The sequence below is a fragment of the Otolemur garnettii genome, unplaced genomic scaffold (genome assembly GCF_000181295.1).
Source record: "Otolemur garnettii isolate 467f Iridium unplaced genomic scaffold, OtoGar3 scaffold00017, whole genome shotgun sequence".
In the NCBI taxonomy this organism is placed as follows: Eukaryota; Metazoa; Chordata; class Mammalia; order Primates; family Galagidae; genus Otolemur; species Otolemur garnettii.
Window position 1 is genome coordinate 16,898,488 of NW_003852412.1, and position 20,118 is coordinate 16,918,605.

Consider the following 20,118-nt stretch of genomic DNA (forward strand, 5'->3'; position numbering starts at 1 on the left):
CTGGCGCCTTAGCTGCTTGAGCCACAGATGCCGAGCCGATGGCGCAGTTCTTGAGTGCTCTCATCCTCCCCAAGTGTGTGAAGTGACCTACCGTCACTTCAATATTTATGTTTTTTCCCCCTCTCTTGCAGCAGACGAATCTGTTTATGCTTAACTATATTAATATTAACCATCTGAATTAAGAACCGATCTTGCCTTTCTGGATATATTAAATTCCATGATCATTAAATGAAGACATTTTGAATTCTGACTTGTTAGAAATCAGAAATCTAGCAATTTTCCTATATAACCGTACATTCATTGTTTGTAAAATGGAGCACTGAGGAAGGTTGCAGCATACAGTGAAGGAAACAACTAACATACTGTCTTTCTACTTTTACCTTAAAATATTTTTTGAGACTGAAACCTAATTCAATATTTAGTTGGCATAATTCATTTGGTTAGATGAATTCTTTCCAGTGACACGCCTTTGTTCATTCAGTTATGGGAAGATAACAGTAGGAAGACCATGTTCTTTAAAGCAAGGCACGTGCTTTTTCATATTTCTCAATAAATAGGATGATAGTATAAATTGACTGAATAATCGTCTCTATAGGCACTGCTCACAAACACATTTTGGACAAAAGGTTGAAAATTGTCAATAACTATCATTTTCATTCAGAATCAGATTTTGATCATGTCTGGTAGATTTAAAGACTTCGTATCTAAAGCAAGTCACATAGGCTATTGAAAGCTTAGTTGAAGAAACAGCAACATAATAAACACCTTTAAGATACAAAAAAAAAAAATAAATCCTAAAACTAACCTGGCTAGTCACGAATTAAAATGCAGGTGAAAGAAACAAACTTTCTCTATTCCTGTCTTGCTAAAGAAGGTGGCTATTTTCAAAGCTCTAAAAATTGCTTTCACTCATTTGACAATCATACAAAACTGGGATGCTTGAGAGTTCATTCTTTTATTACACACTAGACATATGAACTAACAAGAAATCGGGATTGTCTGTACTCTAGAATCACAGGAAATATATTTCCAAATCCCCCTTCTGCCTGATGTTGGCAAAACATTTCAGATTAGTACTTTGGGATTAGTTTGGGGCAAGGCAGTATATAAATAACATAATTATGAAGCCATTTTTCAGAAGTGAGTAGTGATTTTTGTATTGAGAATAAGAAGGTGTTCACAATGCCATTAGGTACATGTTCCGAACATCTACTATCTATTGACCAAAGAGTACAGAGTGGTCCCTGAGAATCTTCCACTGTTTTCAGCTTCCTATGATCTAATAACTTGTCCAAGGCTTTAAAAATGGAGCCCTTGCTTATTGGAAATGTTTTTTGCACCCAGGAAATGACAATGCAATTACATCTGTTTCTTGTACTGGTACGTGCTTTAACATTCATGGCTGCTTGGGTATCAATGGATTCTGAGCTGTTAACAGTTCCTAATAATACTGACCTGACTAGTTATTTTTCTGTACCTTAGTATACTCTTAGACTCCTAGTCCAAAACAGAGTGGGCATGGAGATATTCAAACTTGTTTACACATACACCAAGGAAGTATTTTTGTTTTTTGTCCTTAAGCACTTTTGTGTTAGGCAGGTGGGAATACATAGTCAACTTCAATCCTGACGTAGTAAAGGGAATGAGAAAAATACAAGACCATTTAGGATCTCATCTCTGTCCACCCTTCTAGGTTCATGTGTTAATATTTCCGAGTGGCACAGCCAGGTACTCCTAGACTTGAGCAACACCACTGGCTTCTGCACAGTGTTTCTCACATTCAGCTTTAGCACTCCTCCTCCAGAATGAAGTTCACACTCTGACTGAATTGACACCCTTTTGTTTTCTTCTAGAATCCTGAGGATCACCTACCCATACGTAACTTCACTCCTCTCATCTCCTACATTATGAACTAGTCTGGGGAAGAAACTCTGTGCCTGTCTTTCTATCTTCAATAATAATACTGTATGCACTCTATTATTTCCAGAAATGGTGAAAGGAGGGATACATTCCACTTACAATTTTATTTTCTACAAATTAGGTGAATTTCTGTTTACTTTTGATTTTTTAAATTAGGAAAAACCATTTCATTCAAACCTCTCTTTCTGCCCAAGATAAAACTAGCCTAATCATTTTCTTTGATGATGGAATCTATTTCATATTACAGATACTATTGTCCCTAGTGTGTAAGAGCTATTTTGATTTTGAACATGTAAGAGCATTTAGGATAATGCCTGACTCAGTACAAGGTCTCATAAGACATTGGACTAGATCCTCAACTTTTTTAAGCCACAGAGAGAATTCAACAGACTATGTGGCCTTTTCACTGACCATTTTTTAAGACTGCCTAGAAGATGTGCCACTAGCACAGATGAAGCCAATGAGGTATTGAATATTAGCACCACAAACATTCCAGAAGAGATAGAATCAAGATTCTGAAGCTAGGCGAGGCAGAACAATTGATCAGGGCAAGCTGGGATCCCATCAGGCCTGCAAGTCTGCATGACAGAGCTGTCCATCTGATGCTTACGTCCATCTGTAACCCTCTTCTGCATCTCACCACCCAGCCAAGACCATTGGAGGAATATCTGAATATTCTGTGGGTTTAAAACCACTGTTACCATCTTTAGAATTAGGTAACAGAGAGGTCAGTGGTATTCTTTGGAAAAAATACATTGAAGAAAATGCTAATTACTTTTCTATGTAGATACTGTGCCTTTCCTCCATCTCCCAAAGAGCTTGTTTCAAAAGGTCAGAATGGATGGGGTTAGAAGTCATCTGCCTCCCACTCAGTTACACAGCAAAAAGTTTTATGTATTACCACAGTGTCCCAAAGAAATTATTTCCTATCTACTTTGCATCTGTCTCCTTTAAATTGCCAATTACCAAATGTCTTAGAACTGATTATCTAGAATATTCTTCCCCTTTTCATATTAGATTTGCATAGGCATATACAAAAATTAGTTGACACAGCTTTTAGAAAATCCAGTTGGCAGCAGTGCTGGACAACAGATGGCCAACTAGAAATTAGACCCAGAAAGGTGACTTACTCAGCATGGATATGCTGACAAGAGCCCTATATTTGGGATATTCTGAAAATCCTTGACCTAATGTAAAACCCAAGAGACAGTTCAGAGTAGGGACAATTATCATAACCTGATTCCCTGTCTAAAGAAAACATACCACTTTTAACTAGCCAGGAACATGCCAACATATAAAATAAATGCATTTACAGCCTACAATAGCTCTTTTGTAGAAAACAAAAATATAACCAATCCCTGGCCCCCCAAAACAAAAGAGCAACACATACTAGGGTTTTGTTTCCCAGAATTAATTCCAAGTGGCTTCAAGTATTTCTTAAAATTAGGTGGCTTTCAGTCCCATACTTTGTTTCTACATGTAATTTTTGTCTAAGATTTAAATTTCTCTTAGCTTTGAAATTTTAACTGAATTTCAGTTGCACCTTAAGAAATGTTAACCATAAACTTGTAACTGCCCTATTATAAAATTTTTAAGTCATATTCCCAGTATTCCTCTTGTAGACTACAAGTTGCTGAAGCTGTTCTTTTATTATCAAAGCTCAGTGACACTTATGCTATATATATGAATAAGCAGACTTGAAAACTGTTTATCACGTACAAAGTTACACAGGAGATTCCAGTTCAAGTTGATAGAAAACACATAAACTAGATTTGAAGTACTCTATTAAAAAAGAAAACAAAAATACCATTTTAGGGGAGCAACTGAAATAGATATTCATTTCTGAAGACACTAAAAAAAAGAAAAAAAGAAAAACACTTCTCAGACTATAATTCTATAATTATTCTATTTTACTCTTTTCATTCTGAGAATGTTCTTTTTCACAAAACAATAGCTAGCTGGTAAAACTTAGGCTTTTCACATTCACCTACACATACTTTTATCATCTACCCTTGACATTTATCTTCTTACTTAAGAATTGAATGGGCTTATTTTAAGTATGTTTAAACACCTGTAATAAACTTTAGAAATAACTAAGAGTAGAGGTACACTGGTTAATGATCAAAATGGTGTGTCCAGAGGAAAAGCAAGCATTATTAATATAAACGCAATCCCTACCAACACAAATTGAACCATTTTTCCTCAATAACAAATACAGTCCAAAATTGGTCTCACTCTAAAAAGATTTATCATTTCCAAAGCTTAACAAAAAGAATTTAAGTAATTTGCTATTTTCTTTTCTACTGTGCCTTAGAGATACCTCATTCACAACTGGTGTCTGAAACAAAGAATGACATGCGCACGATGTCATTCTGTAGTGACAGTACGGAGGCTGATCCTTACAGATCACTGAACTCCGAGTAGTAAATGGTGACATCTTCATTATTTATATAGAACTTTGGTCCAATAACACACAAATAGAGACCAGCATCTGGAGATTTATCTCCTTCCATGTCTGGGGATAAAGGATTAACTGTTCTTTCCATTATTTTCTGCAGGTAAGTCCTTGTTCACACGGAAATCTGATGGCACTTCAATTCTGGCATTTTCCAAGCTACTGGATGAAGAGGATGCTGAAGGCCATCACTAAACAGCACGCTGCAACATAAGGACTTTTCCGTTCACCTGTTGAGAAAAAAGGAGATATTTATTTTGACTGAGTGGCTAGTCTGGACCGTGCTAAGGTTATTACTCACTGTAGGAAAAGTGACAAATACGAAATCAAGATAAAGTTCTTGCACACGAGGTCCACACATTTGAGGGCAGGGCGCAAAACAAGAAACTAGATGCAACATAACAGAGTCCAGTACAGAATGCACTAGCTAAACTGTATCAATTAGTTTCACAGATTTAGAAAACCCTGTGTCATTCTTGTGCCACTGCATATATTCAACATTAGAAAATATAGCCCAGAATGTAGGACAGATCAAAGAGAAATGACCTCAACTTAGTTGAGACCAGAGAAATACTGTTGATTTCATATAAAAAGAAAAATTTTCCACCTTTAAAAAGAAATCCAACATACAATTGTTAGCCACAATTTTTTTCCTGCCTGGTATTAATTTATGACACTTAAAGGAAGAAAGGAAGGGAAACATTCATGGATGAAAATAAACGAAGGATGGTCAATACAGTTCCATTTTTAAAATGGACACAAAATAACATGCTCATGAAGAGGAGATAAATCTCCAGATGCTGGTCTCTATTTGTGTGTTATTGGACCACAGTTCTATATAAATAATGAAGATGTCACCATTTATAACTCTGGGTTAGAAATGTAGAACTAGAAACAACCATTTCTGCATGAGTCAATTTTTCACACGAGCTTAAGGAGTATTATGCTGGGAGACGTTTCTTTGCATGGAGTAATTCTGAAGTCGGCTTGTGAAAAAGTCTCGCAAACAGAGAGACATCCCGTGGCTGCGAGTTACTCACATTCACCTTGTTCTTTCCTTTGTTATCAGTAATTGCAAGGCTGTAATAATTCATAAGGCACCAGGCATTTATATGCTGCCTCAAGGGCAGCTTAAGAAGAACCAAACAAACTACTTCTAGAAATAATCTTGGGTACTTCCTGGTACCCTCTAGGAGAGACGGTGTATATTTCCCTTCCTTGTGTTTCTCTATGATGTTTAAAATCAATTCTTTCCCAGTTTCGCATAGTAAGCTTAGTTAACTAGCACTGGACCAATGACTAAAATTCTCATAGTTGTATTCTCTTTCGCAACTTCCTCAATGAGCTCACACAGCCATAGTTTATAGGTTTACATATCTGTGTCTGCTCGATGACAACTTCTATAGAAAATATTATACACATACACAGAATGCAAACATTTGGTGCTTTCTGAAAGTGTTTTTTCTATCCATAGACATTTAATGGACTGCATTCCAACTAAAGGAATGCCCTGACAGTGAGAGAAACTGTTTTTATACTACCACCACCTCAACTGAAAAAAGGAAATCTATTAAAATTAAAAAAATCTTGGGTTACAAGCTTAAACAATGCTAATTCTTTTAGGATAAAACCCCCAAGTCATCAAACAAAACCCCCCCATTTGTACACAAATTCAGGTCGGTTTCATAAGCAAGTGTGTCACTCTTATTAGGGCTGGACATTCTCCTTGTTTAATATAGTCTTATTAAGTACCCAACGGAAGAAATTAATCCTTTCCTAAGTCTTCCATCTGGTGGAAATTAGTTTTTGAGGAAGTTCTTCCCTTCTTCAACCTCAGACTCAGAATGCCGTAATTTACATATGGGTCTCATTTTCCTGGTTTTAATTTTCTTAAAAGAGACTGCCATGTGGTAGAGCTAAACATCTTTGGTTGAACTTGGGTAAGAATGTTACTTCTTGTCTGGTTTTAGGTCTGTCTAAGTGAATGTAAACCAGTCGCTGTAATGTGATGTGAAATGTAAGATGATGTGGCTGGGTCTCTTCCCACTGAAACTGCATCCTTTCTCTGTGGCTACATTCCGTGTCAAGGTAAGAGAGAAGCGTGCACTTGAGAAAGCAGCATATCAGCATCAACATTTTCTAAGCCACGTTGCCAAAAGGAAAAGCTAATGCTTCCACGTAATTGGCAAGAATGAACACTTAACTGAACTATTCAACCTATGGCATCCCTATGGTCAAGAGAGAAAAATGGAAATAAATGAACAAAGAAAAAAGAAAAGGCACTATTTACAATTATACATGAAGTATATTATTCATATGAAATCATTAAGAAAGTTACAAACTAGATGTCTCAAACTTTTAAGCATACTCTCTTTAATAATTGTGCTCAAAGGGTCACTTGAGTTGACTACTGAATGGAGCTGCATATATTTTTGTCATTAAATAAAACAGATTTAAAAACCCTTACTACTTACTACTGGCTTGGTGCCTATAGCTCAGTGAGTAGGATGCTGGCCACATACACCGAGGCAGGTTTGAGCCCCGCCCGGGCCAGCTCAACAACAACAACAACAACAAAAAAAAAATGGCCAGGTGTTGTGGTGGGCACCGGGAGTCCCAGCCACTTGGGAGGCTGAGGCAAGAGAATTGCTAAAGCCCGAGTCTGAGGTTGCTGTGAGCTGATGCCATGGCACTCTACTGAGGGTGACAGCTTGAGACTCTATCTCAAAAACAAACAAAAAAAATAGCAAATAAAATAAAATCTCTTACTACTTTTTTGTGCATTGGCAACTTAATGATAACACCAAGATGAAAACAGCCTCCTAACGCCAGACTTGCTCTTCCCTTCTGCTCTCTCTGCAGATCATCTGCGGTACTCTCACCACTCTGTTCCTTGGTAATACTCTTACTTCCCTTTCGGGGGACTTGCCTCCGAAGCACACAGTTTGTTTTATATACATATATTTAAATTTACCACTAGCTATGAGTATTAGCCTGCTATTTTGTCTCTTTATCTTTCTTTTCTTAGGTCTTTTTGAAGGGTGTAGGATTTCTTCTGTTATCCCAAGGTTTGTAGCTGTGTGCAGGACTGAGTGCCAGATAAATGTGCACCACAAACCTTTGTAAATCTAGGTCAGGCCTTCTCAGCTACACTACTATTGCTACCTTGAGCTGGATAATTATGCTGCAAGGGACTAACCTTGCATCCCAGAAAGTTAAGCGATATCCCCGACCTATACTCACTATGTCCTTCAGCCCATTTGTGACAATCACAACTGTCTTGCTAAATGCTCCCTGACTGACAACTACTCATCTGGAATATATTTGTGCTTTTACCAATTTAAAGTCAATTATCCTTCTTGCAAAAGAAAGATTTCCAGGGTTATCTCTGTATAGAGAATAAACTATGAGAGAGAATACTGGGAAGAAGAGTTTAGTAAGCTAAAAGCACACTGGTATCTCTGGAAGATAAAGCCTGTCTCAGGAGTCACGATATTGGAATGAGGGCCTTGAAAGGAGTACTTTCATGTGAAGCCCTTTATTCTTATACTATCATTTTCTACAGCACAAAAACTGAAAGGCTAAAGAATCTGTGATCTCATCATCATAGACTTAGAAAGGGCTTCTGGATAATTTAGTATTAGGCGTACAACTTCCCCCATTAATGAGTCTGGCCTATCATTAAAAGCTCAAGGGAAGAAAACCTACTGTGTAAATGATTTCAATGGCAAATAACACATGAATCTTAGGAGATGCTTTAATGTATTGAAGTCTAGTTTATGCTATAAGTATCTTCAGACGTTGTATCAATACCCAAGTCTTCTTTAGAAAAAGTCTTTTAAGTATCAACATACCTCATTTTATGGAGCTTTGTAGATGTTCTGTTGTGTTTTTAAAAAACAAATTGAAGGGTTATATCAACGCTGCATCAAGCAAGTCCATCGGCACTATTTTTCCAACAGCATGTAGTTACTTTATGTCGCTGTGTTCTATTTTGGTAATTCTCACACAATTTCACCCTTTTTCCTTATTATTGCATCTGTTAGAGTGATGTGTGATCAGTGATCTTTGATAGTGCTATTGTATTTGTTTTGGGGTACCATGAATTGTACCCATGTAAGAATGCACACTTAACTGATAAATGCTCCACTGACTGGCCATTCCCCCATCTCTTGGCCTTCCTATTCCCTGACACACAACAATACTGAAATCAGTGCAATTATAATAACCCTACAATGGCCTCTCAGGGTTCAAGTAAAAGCAAGAGTTGTATGTCTCTCTGTTTAAACCAAAAGCTAGAAATGATTAAGCTTAGAGAGGAAGGCATGTTGAAAGTCAAGACAGGCCTAAAGCTAGGCCTCTTTTATTAAACATAGCTAAGCTATGAATGCAAAGGGAAAGTTCTTGAAAGAAACTAAAAATGCTACCCCAGTGAATACCTAAATGATAAGAAAGTGAAACAGACTATTGCTGATATGAAGAAAGTTTCAGTGGTCTGGATAGAAGATCAAATCAGCTATGATATTCCCTTATGTCTGAAGTTGGTGAAGGTTGGCTCATGAGGTTAAAAGTACAAGGTTAATCAGCAGGTACTGATGGAGAAACTGTAGCAAGTTATCCAGATGATCCAGCTACATCATTGATGAAGGTGGCTGCACTAGACAATACATTTTCAATGTAGCCAAAACAGCTTTCTATTGGAAGAAAGCATCTAGGACGTTAGAGAAGTCAATGTCTGGCTTCCCAGATTCAAAGGGCTGCTAACCCTCTTGTGAGAGATTAATACAGCTGGTGACTTTAAGTTGAAGCCAATGCTCATCTACCAACCTGAACATTCTAGAGCCCTTGAGAATTACGCTAAATCTATTTTATTTTACTCCAGAAAGGGAATGACAGAGCCTAGATGACAGCAACTCTGTTGATAGAATAGATTACTGAACGCTTCAGTGGGGAACATACCTGCAGATATATAGTGGAAAGAACAAGAAAACTTGAATTAGAAATGGAGCCTGATCTGTGCAATCTCAGGATAAGACTTGAGTAGATGAGGAACTGCCTCTTAGGGATCATTTTAAAAATGGTTTCTTCACTCTAGGAGGCTGAAGTGGGTAAACTGCATGAGTTCAGGAGTTCAAGACCAGCCTGACCAAGAATGAGACCCCACTTCTACTAAAAACAGAAAAACTAGCCAGGTATTGTGGCAGGTGCTTATAGTCCCAGCTACTTGGGAGGGTGAGGCAAGGGGATTGCTTGAACCCAGGAGTTTGAGGTTGCTGTGAGTTAGGATACCACGGCAGTCTAGGCAGGGCACAGAGTGAGACTCTGTCTCAAAAAAAAGTTTCTTTAGATAGAAGCTATCCCTTACAAAGATGCTATAAATACTGTTGAAATGATAACCAAGGATTCAGAATATTATACAAACTTATTATCGCCAATAAAGCAGTGGAGGGTTTAAAGGACTGACTCCAAATTTTACAGGAATTCCACTCTTATAAATTGCCATCTAATAGCATTGCATGCTACAGAGAAACCGCTAGGAAAAAGAAGAGTCAGTCCTTGTAGCCATCTTCATTGCTGCCTGAAGAAACTGTCAACTACCCCAAACTTCAGCAACAACCACCCTGACCACAATCAGCAGCCATCTGGCAAGACTCTCTGCTAGCAAAAAGGTTAAGACTCACTGAAGGTAGGCAGCACCTGTGGCTTAGTGGGTAGGGCACCAGTCCCGTATACAAGGTGTCAGGTTTAAACCCTGCCTTGGCCAAAACTTCAACAACAACAAGACTCAATGAAGAGCCAGATAATCAATATCAATTTTTTTTTTTTAGCAATAAAGTATTTTTTAATTAAGGTTATGTACACTGTACATTTTTTTTTAGACAAAATGCTATTCCACACTCAATTATCTAGTATAATGCCATGTCTTTGAATGAACTGGGGAACCAAACATTTTTGTGTGACTCACTTTATTATGGTGGTCTGAATCCATATTATACCTTTGAGGTATAGAATTTTATCATTAAGAACTTAATTTATATTCTTCAGTCTCTAATCAATTTTGTTTCTTGTTACTCTTATTATGAACCATCTTCTAAATTTTTCACATCTCTAAAGTGAAAACCAAAATAAAACACAGTACTTTGAAGGGAACAGAGTTAATCTAAGGAAGATGATTCTTAAATCCCTCTTTCTATTTAAAAGGACTAGTTGGGGGAATTTGGGTTGTTCCAGATTGGCTAAATGGATTGAATGTAAAATGTAGAAAATTGATTTTTCATTATAAAAGTTTAACAGCTTTACAGAAGAAAAATGAAGGCATGAATAAACTGTTAGATGAAAAATACTAAGATCCAGGCACTTTTTTTGCTCAGTCATACAAATAATAAACAAAAAAGACAAAAAATATTCACTTGAAGTACAAGTGGCATATATATAGATGATCTGAAGTGTTAAAAAAAAAAAGAGTACAATCTATCTTTCAAGAATACTAGTGAATTACATACAGCAATCCAATATATTTTGCTTCATTCACTTCACAATCATTTGTTCGAAGTAGAGTGTTAAATGTTATATATATAGGGAGATGCCATAGAAAGATATTGTTATCTATAAACCCATGTATGATGCTATTAATCTCATGAAAAGTTAGATAATAACCACATTCACCTGCAGTTTAATCAGTAGAAAGCTCAGCTTTGACAGTGTTCAACAGATAAAACAGTTAAAGATTATATGATTTAAAAAGGACGATAGAATGATTATGCTTAGACGGCTGCTCAGAAAACCCTTCACTTGATGGAAAATACATCCTCAGTTATCAAAGTAGCATACAATGTACAGAACAGGATGTTTACACCATGAACCTATGTGTACAAAAACTATACACATTTGTTTGAAATCTCCCCCAAACTAGAAACACATGGTATTTGGTATCTGAATTACAGACTTTTTAAAAAACACTTTTACATCTCTCTAGTAATGAAATACTATTAAGTATTCACTAAGTCTAATTTTACACAGCATAAAAAACAGAGCTTGGTGGAACTTTAAAGTTGGGAAACCTGTGCTTTAAAACTTACACTTAATTTGTGAGAATGTAATCTTAAGATAAATTAGTCAACAATATATGGCTGAAGAAATGAAGAGAGAGTATAGATACTTACCAATTCTGGCACACTTCCAAAATATACCCAACAGTCTGCACAGAATAAAAAAGAAAAAAAATGGCTATCAATTACTGGGAATGGTAAATTATCTTCTCAATAGCTCACAGATAATTAATTATGTACTGATTATTAACCTTTAGTGCTCTGCTTCAAATCTGAAATCTGCTTATTTCACGTTAGGCTACCATTCACATATGAGAGTAGGACACAATAGTTTATCAACCATCAATTTACAGAAATTGCTATGACCTGGAATATATGTGGTGTCATAGGTCCACCCCAGGGTAATGCAGGTGGCAGAAATTTCCACAAGGGCTTTTTGTATGAAGTACTTTACTCTCAAAAGCAGAAATTTTATATGCCAATTTAGTTAAGCATTAATTTTGAGAAAATGATATAGACACATTTTAGATGAATTTTGACATTAGAAAATACTAAACAATTCAGTTGTCACAGAATGTAGCTCTATACTCAGATAATCTATAATTATGAACTCCAACTGTAGTATTTACTATGTGTCACTTGATACGAAGAAATAAAAATAAAATGTGCCTATGTTTTCAATATAAGCATAAAGTTTCCTAATTTAGGGGACACTATATATGAGTTCATTAAATATGGCATTTAAAACACATATTCTAGAATTAAGAATTAGAATGACGATGTGCATTTCAGTTCTATGAAAGGCCATATTGTGGATTACATATTACATGACTATAGTATTTGGCATCTATAAAATGTACCACCTTTGAAGAAAAAAAAGAATCTGAGGAATGAATAGAGAGATATGAAAAACCAAAAACATTACAGATACCATTTTGTTAGTCTGATGAAAGCACAGACTTGTGTAAGTGGACAAATGGAGTGACTATGATTACTGACTAAGATAAATCAACATTATTTATTGCATAAATTAGGATTAGTAGCTCAAGAAAATTTCAATACTTAAATTTCAGGGAAATTTATCGTACACTTTGGAATGGCTGGCTAATGGATCATAACTGAATAAGTAAGAAGAAAAGAAAATACCAGTTCAATTAAGTCCTATATTTGTTCCTCCTCTGAAGTATAGTGAACTTCCAGACTTTAAAGCAAATGGTCTCTTAGTTTAAATGGAATTAGCAAAACTAAAAGTTTATTTCAAAGAGTGGACATTCTGACAGGTAAAACCATTTTACTGTAGGAATAAAAGGAAAAAAGATACATGCATTGCTGAAAGTACTACAAGGTAGCATAAAGGCCAGATTATGCTTAATTAAATTCAATCCTGCTTACTGGTTGTATAACTTTGAACAAATTAATTTTTCTCTTTAGCAATAGCATCCACCCTTACAGGGTAGTTAGGAAGATTACCGGGAGGATTACACAGGAAGTCCTCAGGATGGACTAACATCATCTCTGCTCAGTAATTCACACGCAAAAGGCACATATGACAATAACTCCAAATATCACTTAGAACGGTCTTCCATTGGCTTGGTGCCTGTAGCACAGTAGATATGGTGCACCAAGGCTGGCGGGTTCGAATCTGGCCTGGGCCAGCTACACAGTAATAACAACTGCAATAAAAAAAAAAATAGCTGGGCATTGTGGCGGGTGCTTCTAGTTCCAGCTACTTGGGAGGCTGAGGCAAGAGAATTGCTTAAGCCTGAGAGTTTGAGGTTGCTGTGAGTTGTGATGCTACAGCACTCTAGAGAGGGTGACATAAGGAGACCCTGTCTCAAAAAAAAAAAAAAAATAGAATTGTCTTCCACTTCTTCATGATGGCTAGGCATCTGTGAAGCCCTGGTTCCTTGATGATTCTAGAACCTATGGATTATAGATTTTCTATTAATAATTTAAAGCTACTCTGGTTGCAGGAGCATGATGAGGGACCCAGAGCAGAATGCTCAAAGCCCTCCAGAGGAAGCATCAAGCTCCACAGACACAGTGTACAACCAGGAGACAGATCCAAAGTCAAGGTCTTTTCATGTTGAATATTTTAGAAGTAACAAAGTATTGTTAAGCAATCAGCATTACACAGCTAGCGTATTAAAAGCTTTTTAGATGAATAAAGAATTCTAACTTGGCAACTCAGAGACTTACAAGTACCATGTTAGTTTTTTCCCTCCATATTTCTCCACCTATATATTTTGTACTATTCCAAATGATATTAATTAAACAGGAATTCTTGTTTAAAAGAATGATAAAATGATAAAAAACAATGCAATTAATGCTGCTTAGTTACTAAGGCTATGTATCAATAAGTATACCTGCTGTAATGCTGTGGGGTCTATAAAACTAGAAAAAAGACAATCCTTTTTTCTGCTGTTTAGTTCTACGTTATTTGAAGCAGCAAAAAAAACAAAAAAACAAAAAAACATAATAATAAAGTTATCTGAAGCAGTTTAGCCATCAAGAACTTGTTTTATCCAATCTATCTAGATATCTCCATCTAAGTACACCTACTGTATAAAGAAAGAAAAATTTATCATGAGACTCATAAAAACATGTAAATTGTAACAGAGAGGGACAGGGCCTGTAAAAATTTCTTGTGTAGAAAATATTTCTCATGTACACAACAAAATGAAATGGCACTTAATATTTATATAAGTAGAAACAAAGATTTACTGAAAAGTTTTCAAACAGTTGACTGAATTAATATATATTTTAAAATGCAAAAATAGGCATGCTGTTGCTTTCTGGTCTTCTATGTAGGAGAAATATACTACTACTCAACCTCTACTGTAAGGTTGGCAGCCCTGAGAACTCCTTTTTTAATGTAGCATGTTATGAATGTATTCTTGCTCTCAAAGGAATGAAGAGCAGACATTTCCACATGCAACCTTTCTTTTGAAAGAGAATTTTCATAATGTCCATCAGAAAGTACAAATACTGTATCCTACTATAATTCATTAATGAAATAAACATTGAAATAAACATTGAAATAAATAATGAAATAAACATTCATGAAATAAACATGAAATAAAACATTGAAATAATGAAATAAACATTGAAATATCATTGAAATAAACATTGAAATATTGAAATATCATTAATGAAATAAACATTGAAATATCAGATTAGATAGACATTATGTAGATTAGAAATTCAAGCAAGCAAGTGACCAATGGGGATAAGTATTTACTGATTTCTACCATATGCTTTATCTGTAAGGTACGAGTGTAAGCTAACAGGCATGGGGGTGGCGGGAGAAGGGAAGGAGGAAATGGAACTGTCTGCTTGGTCACAGAGACTTTGTGCACAACTAAGTAACAAATAAGATGATATAATTTCAACAACTGGATGAAGTATTGAGTAAGTGTTAGGAGAGTTCAGCAAAAAAGGTGAAATGAGGAGAAGACAGTGTCTGCAAAGGAAAAGGGAGTTGTCATAAAAATGATGGACAATTAACATCTATTTTCATCTTCAGTAGGTTAAATAAAAGCTCTCATGTTTTTTTCAGTCTAATACATTTCAGATCACTTTTGAAATTTATCTTTTAATTAAGTAACTGTGAATATAGTTTTTGAACATTTAAAAATAGAGGGTGAAAACAAAAAGTTACTGTAAAATACAAATTACACACAGGAATTAAATTATCTAACAACTTTGACAGAATTTACATTCAATGTCCATAAAAACTAATTTAGGTGATTAGACATCATTAGTAACATACCCAGTTTTATTTCTGTCCAGGAGGCTGGGTGCCAAGGATCGGATATAAGCACAGGTACATATAAGCAGCAAGATTACAGTCAACAGACTCTGAAAATTGAAAATGGCAGACTAAAAAGAAAAAAAGAAAAATTAGTATCAGAAGAAAACCTGCACAGGCCAAAAAATGCCTGACAATTCCATATCAATAATCATGTTTTACTTCTTAAACAAGGCAAACAGAAAGGTACATCTAACAATATTCAAGACCAGTATTACAAGGTGTTCTAAGGTGTCCAAGCTCTGCCAACAGCTGGCTGTATGACTTCAGTGGAATCTTTAGCCTAAGTCTCTGTGCTTTGTAAAGCTGGCTGGAGAATGGGGAGACAGACTAAATGCTGACTAAAGTTTCTTTAATTCCAAACTTTTTTGTCGTATAAATACGTTTTAAATTTAAGCTATCTTGTTCTATGAGTTGCCAAATGCTAGGCTATTAGACTTTGGTAAAACAAAATACCTGGTCTTAAAGAATCAATGTGATTCTTTTTTTTTTGCAGTTTTTGGCCAGGGCTGGGTTTGAACCTACCACCTCCAGCATATGGGGTTGGCACCCTACTCCTTTGAGCCACAGGAACCACCCTGAATCACTGTGATTCTTTAAAAGTTATTTATTAAAGGTTGAGCATCCCCAATCTAGTATCTGAAATCTGAAATGCTTCTGAAATCTATACCTTTTTGAGTGCTGACATTGTAACTAAAAAATCATCCTTCAAGGAAATGCTCGCCGGACCACTTTGGGCATTGCCCATGGGCTGCTTTAATGCAAATGTTTCACAATTGAAAAAAAAAAAGAAATTTGAAATTGTATTTGAAACTGTCTGGTCCCAGGCATTTTGGGTAAATACTGATCAAACTTACTCTGTTCAAAATTCAGCTCAAATGTCCCTCTTTCTAGGAAGTCTCCTTGAAACCATCTCCCTCCCTTCTCCTATTTCATGTAGAACTGTCTTTTCTATTTCCATAGCAAACTGACAGCTTTATTACAAGAAGCATCCCTGAAAGGTGGATGCTGGGTTGTCAGACTCACTCTCCAGGACCTGACAATGTGCCTGTCCAACAGTTGGATGCCAAGAAGAGATGGTGAAATTAGTAAATGAAGTGTGGGAATATCGCTCTCTCTCTCTCTCTATATATATAAATATATAAATATATAAAATAAAGAATATTTCCATCGGTTCGATGCCCACAGCACAGTGGATATGGCACAGCCACATACACTGAGTCTGGCCGTTCCAACCTGGCCTGGGTCAACTAGACAACAATGACAACTGCAACAACAACAAAAAAGCCAGGTATTGTGGAAGGTGCCTGTACCCTCAGCTACTTGGGAGGCTGAGGCAAGAGAATCACTTAAGCCTAAGAGCTGGAGGTTGCTGTGAGCTGTGATGCCAAAGCACTCTATGGAGGGTGACAGAGTGAGACTCTGTCTCAAAAAAAAAAAAAAAAGAATGTTTCCATCACATTCAGGTAGATAAAATACATTAATCTCACAGAGCAGCCAGCAACATGCTTATTTAGTAAACTCAGAAGCAGCACATCCTAAGAAAATCAGGAATAAGACATAACATGATCCCGTAGTTATGAAAAATTTTGAAAAGGCCGAATTGGTATTTGAAGATGGGTAGTTACCTGAAAAATCTAGTAAAAAATGGTTACAGACATTTCCTTAATGTCTTTTTTTTTATTAAATCATAAACACACATAGATCATGTATACATTAATGCATTTATGGGGTACAATGTGCTGATTACATATACAATTAGGAAAGCTTGCATCGCACTGGTTAATACATACCTTATCTCGTTTACTTAATTATGTTAAGACAGTTATACTCTATACTTAATAGATCCAATATGTACCCTTGCAATATGCACCATAGGTGTGATCCCACCATTCACCCTCCCTCGATCTGACCTCCCCTGTCCCCTCCCATCCCCTCCTTTCATCCTGGGCCATAGTTGTGATCTATTCTTCATATGAAAGTGTGAGTGATTGTAAATTGGTTTCATAACAGTACTGAGTACATTGGATATATATATTTTTTCATTCTTGAGATACTTTACTAAGTAGGATATGTTCCAGCTAAGATGGCTGGGCATATAAATGAAATATCCAAATACATCAACAGTCTTCATAATTTGTTATATTAATATCCAGGTTAGAGACATAATGGAAAAAAGATAGCATCTAGAATAAAAAGCTAAAATATCTATGAATAAGCTTAATAAGAAACACACAACAGGGTGGTGCCTGTGGCTCAAGAAGTAGGGTGCTGGCCCTATATGCCAGAGGTGGTGGGTTCAAACCCAGCCCTGGCCAAAAAAAAAAAAAAAGAAACACAACATTGGCATCAAAGAAAAACTGAGAAAACCTTAAAATATGGAAGAACATAAAAGTCGAACCAAGTGCTATGGTTTAGATAAGGATGGTTTGTCCCCAGCCAAGCTCAGATTGAAATGTGATCCTGTGTGATGGTACTGGGAAGTTTTGGCAAAGCTCAGATTGAAATTTGATCTCCAGTGTGATGGTACTGGGAAGTGCTGCCTCGTGGGAGCTGTTTGGCTTTTGGGGCAGATACCTTATGAATGGCATGGTGCTGTTCTTCAGTGAGCTTGCTCAGAAATAAAATAACTCCACAGAGTGGGTTGTCATCAAGCCAGAATGCCCCTCAGGTCTCCCAGACTTCATTTCCCTTTTGATCCCCTCTACACTGTTGTGATGCAGCACAAAAGACCTGGTCAGAAGTCAAGGCCATGCCCTTGAACTTATCAGTCAACAGAAACCTGAGCTAAATAAATCTCTTTTCTTTATAAATTAACCAGTCTTAAGTATTCTTTTATAGCAACACAACATGGACTAAGACAACTGGTATACCATGTTCTTATGCTAGAAAACAACTCTGTAAAGTAAACCCTGTATTTGTGAAACAGACAACTGATTCTAAAGTCCATAAAAAAAATAAATAAGCAGGAATAGCAAAAGCATATCTTTAGATATGTAAACCTTTACGCAAACAAACTGAAGGAATGCAGAGCTTTTTGCTGGGCAATTTTGTATACAATTTTCAACTTTTCTGAATTTCTCAAATTTTTTAAGTATTACTTCTATGGCCTAAAAAAGATACATGAAAATGATTTGTAATTACCATTTTAATATGTTTTCTAGGCAAATAATTCATGCATATAGCAAAAGTAAAGTTTAATGTGCCTTTTTAATTACTTTGAAAGTGATCTATACTTGTAACTTAAATTAATGAGTTAACTAATGACAATTCTAGATAGAAAGCATAGTATCTCACATTGCTGACCTTTGAAAGGCCATGTTTTGAATATGTGTATGATTAATAAGTAATACTGGATAATAACTTCATGAACTATAAAGCAGATTTCCTCCCAGCCAACATAACTAAACATATATTTAGTTTCTACTTTGGGAAATGAGGCAGGACAATGGGGATTTAAAAAGGAATATGGTATGAGTTTGCATCTTCAAGGAGCAACTTACTGTATTTGTAATAAGCAAAAGATTCTTGAAGTAAAATGGTTAAAAAAACTTTTGCAATGTAGACTTATTATCTTCCTAATGGAGTATCCAAATTCATGATTCTGCAATGTGTTCTTTTCTTCCCCAGATACCTTTTTAAAGATGCTTAAATGACTGACGTCCAGGACTGGTTTCTAAATAATAGTGTGAGGTGGGAGGAGGTTAGGGGTGAAGATAAAATGCTGAGAATATGAGGGTTCATTATATCTTTCTTTCTACCTTTGAATGTTTGAATTTTTTTTGTAATAAGAAATAAAAAGGCACTTAGTTATTAAAGAAATGAAGTGTGTATATATACATTCGTGTGTGAAACCATTTATAAATGAAAACCATTTACAAGAATGAAACATATGATATATACAACTTTGTTCTGGGGATTTATAGACCCCAAAATTTAAACAAATAATCTTCGGTGGTAAAATCTTTTAGATGTACTTAGAATCTGGTCAAAAGTGTTTTTAACTTATGTACATTAGCCTGCCACCTATACTACTCCCCTTAATGCTTAGCATCTGTTGTTGCGTGATATAAAATTTTAGTCTAGGGTTAAAGGAAACAGATGTCCCTGTTCAGAAGAAAAGTAATTGGAATTTTCATAGAAAAATGTTATTAAAGGGAAGAGAGGAAAGTAAGAAAAAGGTGAGTATATTTAATCACAAAATAGAGTAAACAATGATAAAAGGTGGTAAGTAAAATCCATTTACTGTTTAAATTTTTCAGATCTTTTAAGTCATGAAATCTTTTTCAAGGTACTCTGTGATTTCTGCTCATGCCATGTGCCCTAGCGTGGCTGGTGAACTGACTTATCATCCTCCCACTTGCAATTTAAGACTCACCTCCTCCATGGGGTCTTCCCTGTTTCCACTATCCACACCAAGCAGTCAGGATTTTTGTAGAAGTATGATAGCACCCACCCATCAAACTGTGCTATAATCGTGCCCTCTACTTTATTGAGGTTTTCATCAGGCTTCCCTGACTATAAATAAAACAGTTCCCAGCAGTCATTACAAAATGCTGAATGGGAATAAAACTGGAGATAATGAGTCCTATGAAAAATGCAAGGGCAGGCTGGGTGCAGTGGCTCACCCCTGTAATCCTAGCACTCTGGGAGGCCGAGGTGGGTGGACTGCCTGAGTTCCTAGGTTCAAGACCAGCCTAAGCCAGAGCGAAACCTTGTCTCTAAAAATAGCTGGGCATTATGGTGGGTGCCTGTAGTCCCAGCTACTTGGGAGGCTGAGGCAAGAGAATTGCTTGAGCCCAAGATTTGAGGTTATTGTGAGCTATGACACCACAGCACTCCACCAAGAGCAACAAGTGAGACTCAAAAAAAAAAAAAAAAAA

At 36.2% G+C, this 20,118-nt stretch overlaps 1 protein-coding gene and 1 non-coding gene across 2 annotated transcripts in view; both read right to left on the bottom strand.

Moving 5' to 3' along the window:
* Window positions 1-934: 934 nt before the first annotated feature.
* The window catches only part of TMEM167A (transmembrane protein 167A), a 29,309-nt gene continuing 10,125 nt past the window's right edge, over window positions 935-20,118 (bottom strand). Inside the window, exons 2-4 of the mRNA XM_012802758.2 lie at window positions 15,197-15,306; window positions 11,539-11,573; window positions 935-4,605 (exon numbers count right to left, since the gene is read on the bottom strand). Coding sequence (XP_012658212.1) covers window positions 4,535-4,605; window positions 11,539-11,573; window positions 15,197-15,306 — 216 coding nt within the window. The 3' untranslated portion in view covers window positions 935-4,534. The remainder of the gene's footprint in view (window positions 4,606-11,538; window positions 11,574-15,196; window positions 15,307-20,118) is intronic.
* On the bottom strand, window positions 14,228-14,362 carry LOC111723943. The gene has a single exon (XR_002772348.1). It is a non-coding gene; the product is annotated as a small nucleolar RNA U109 (small nucleolar RNA).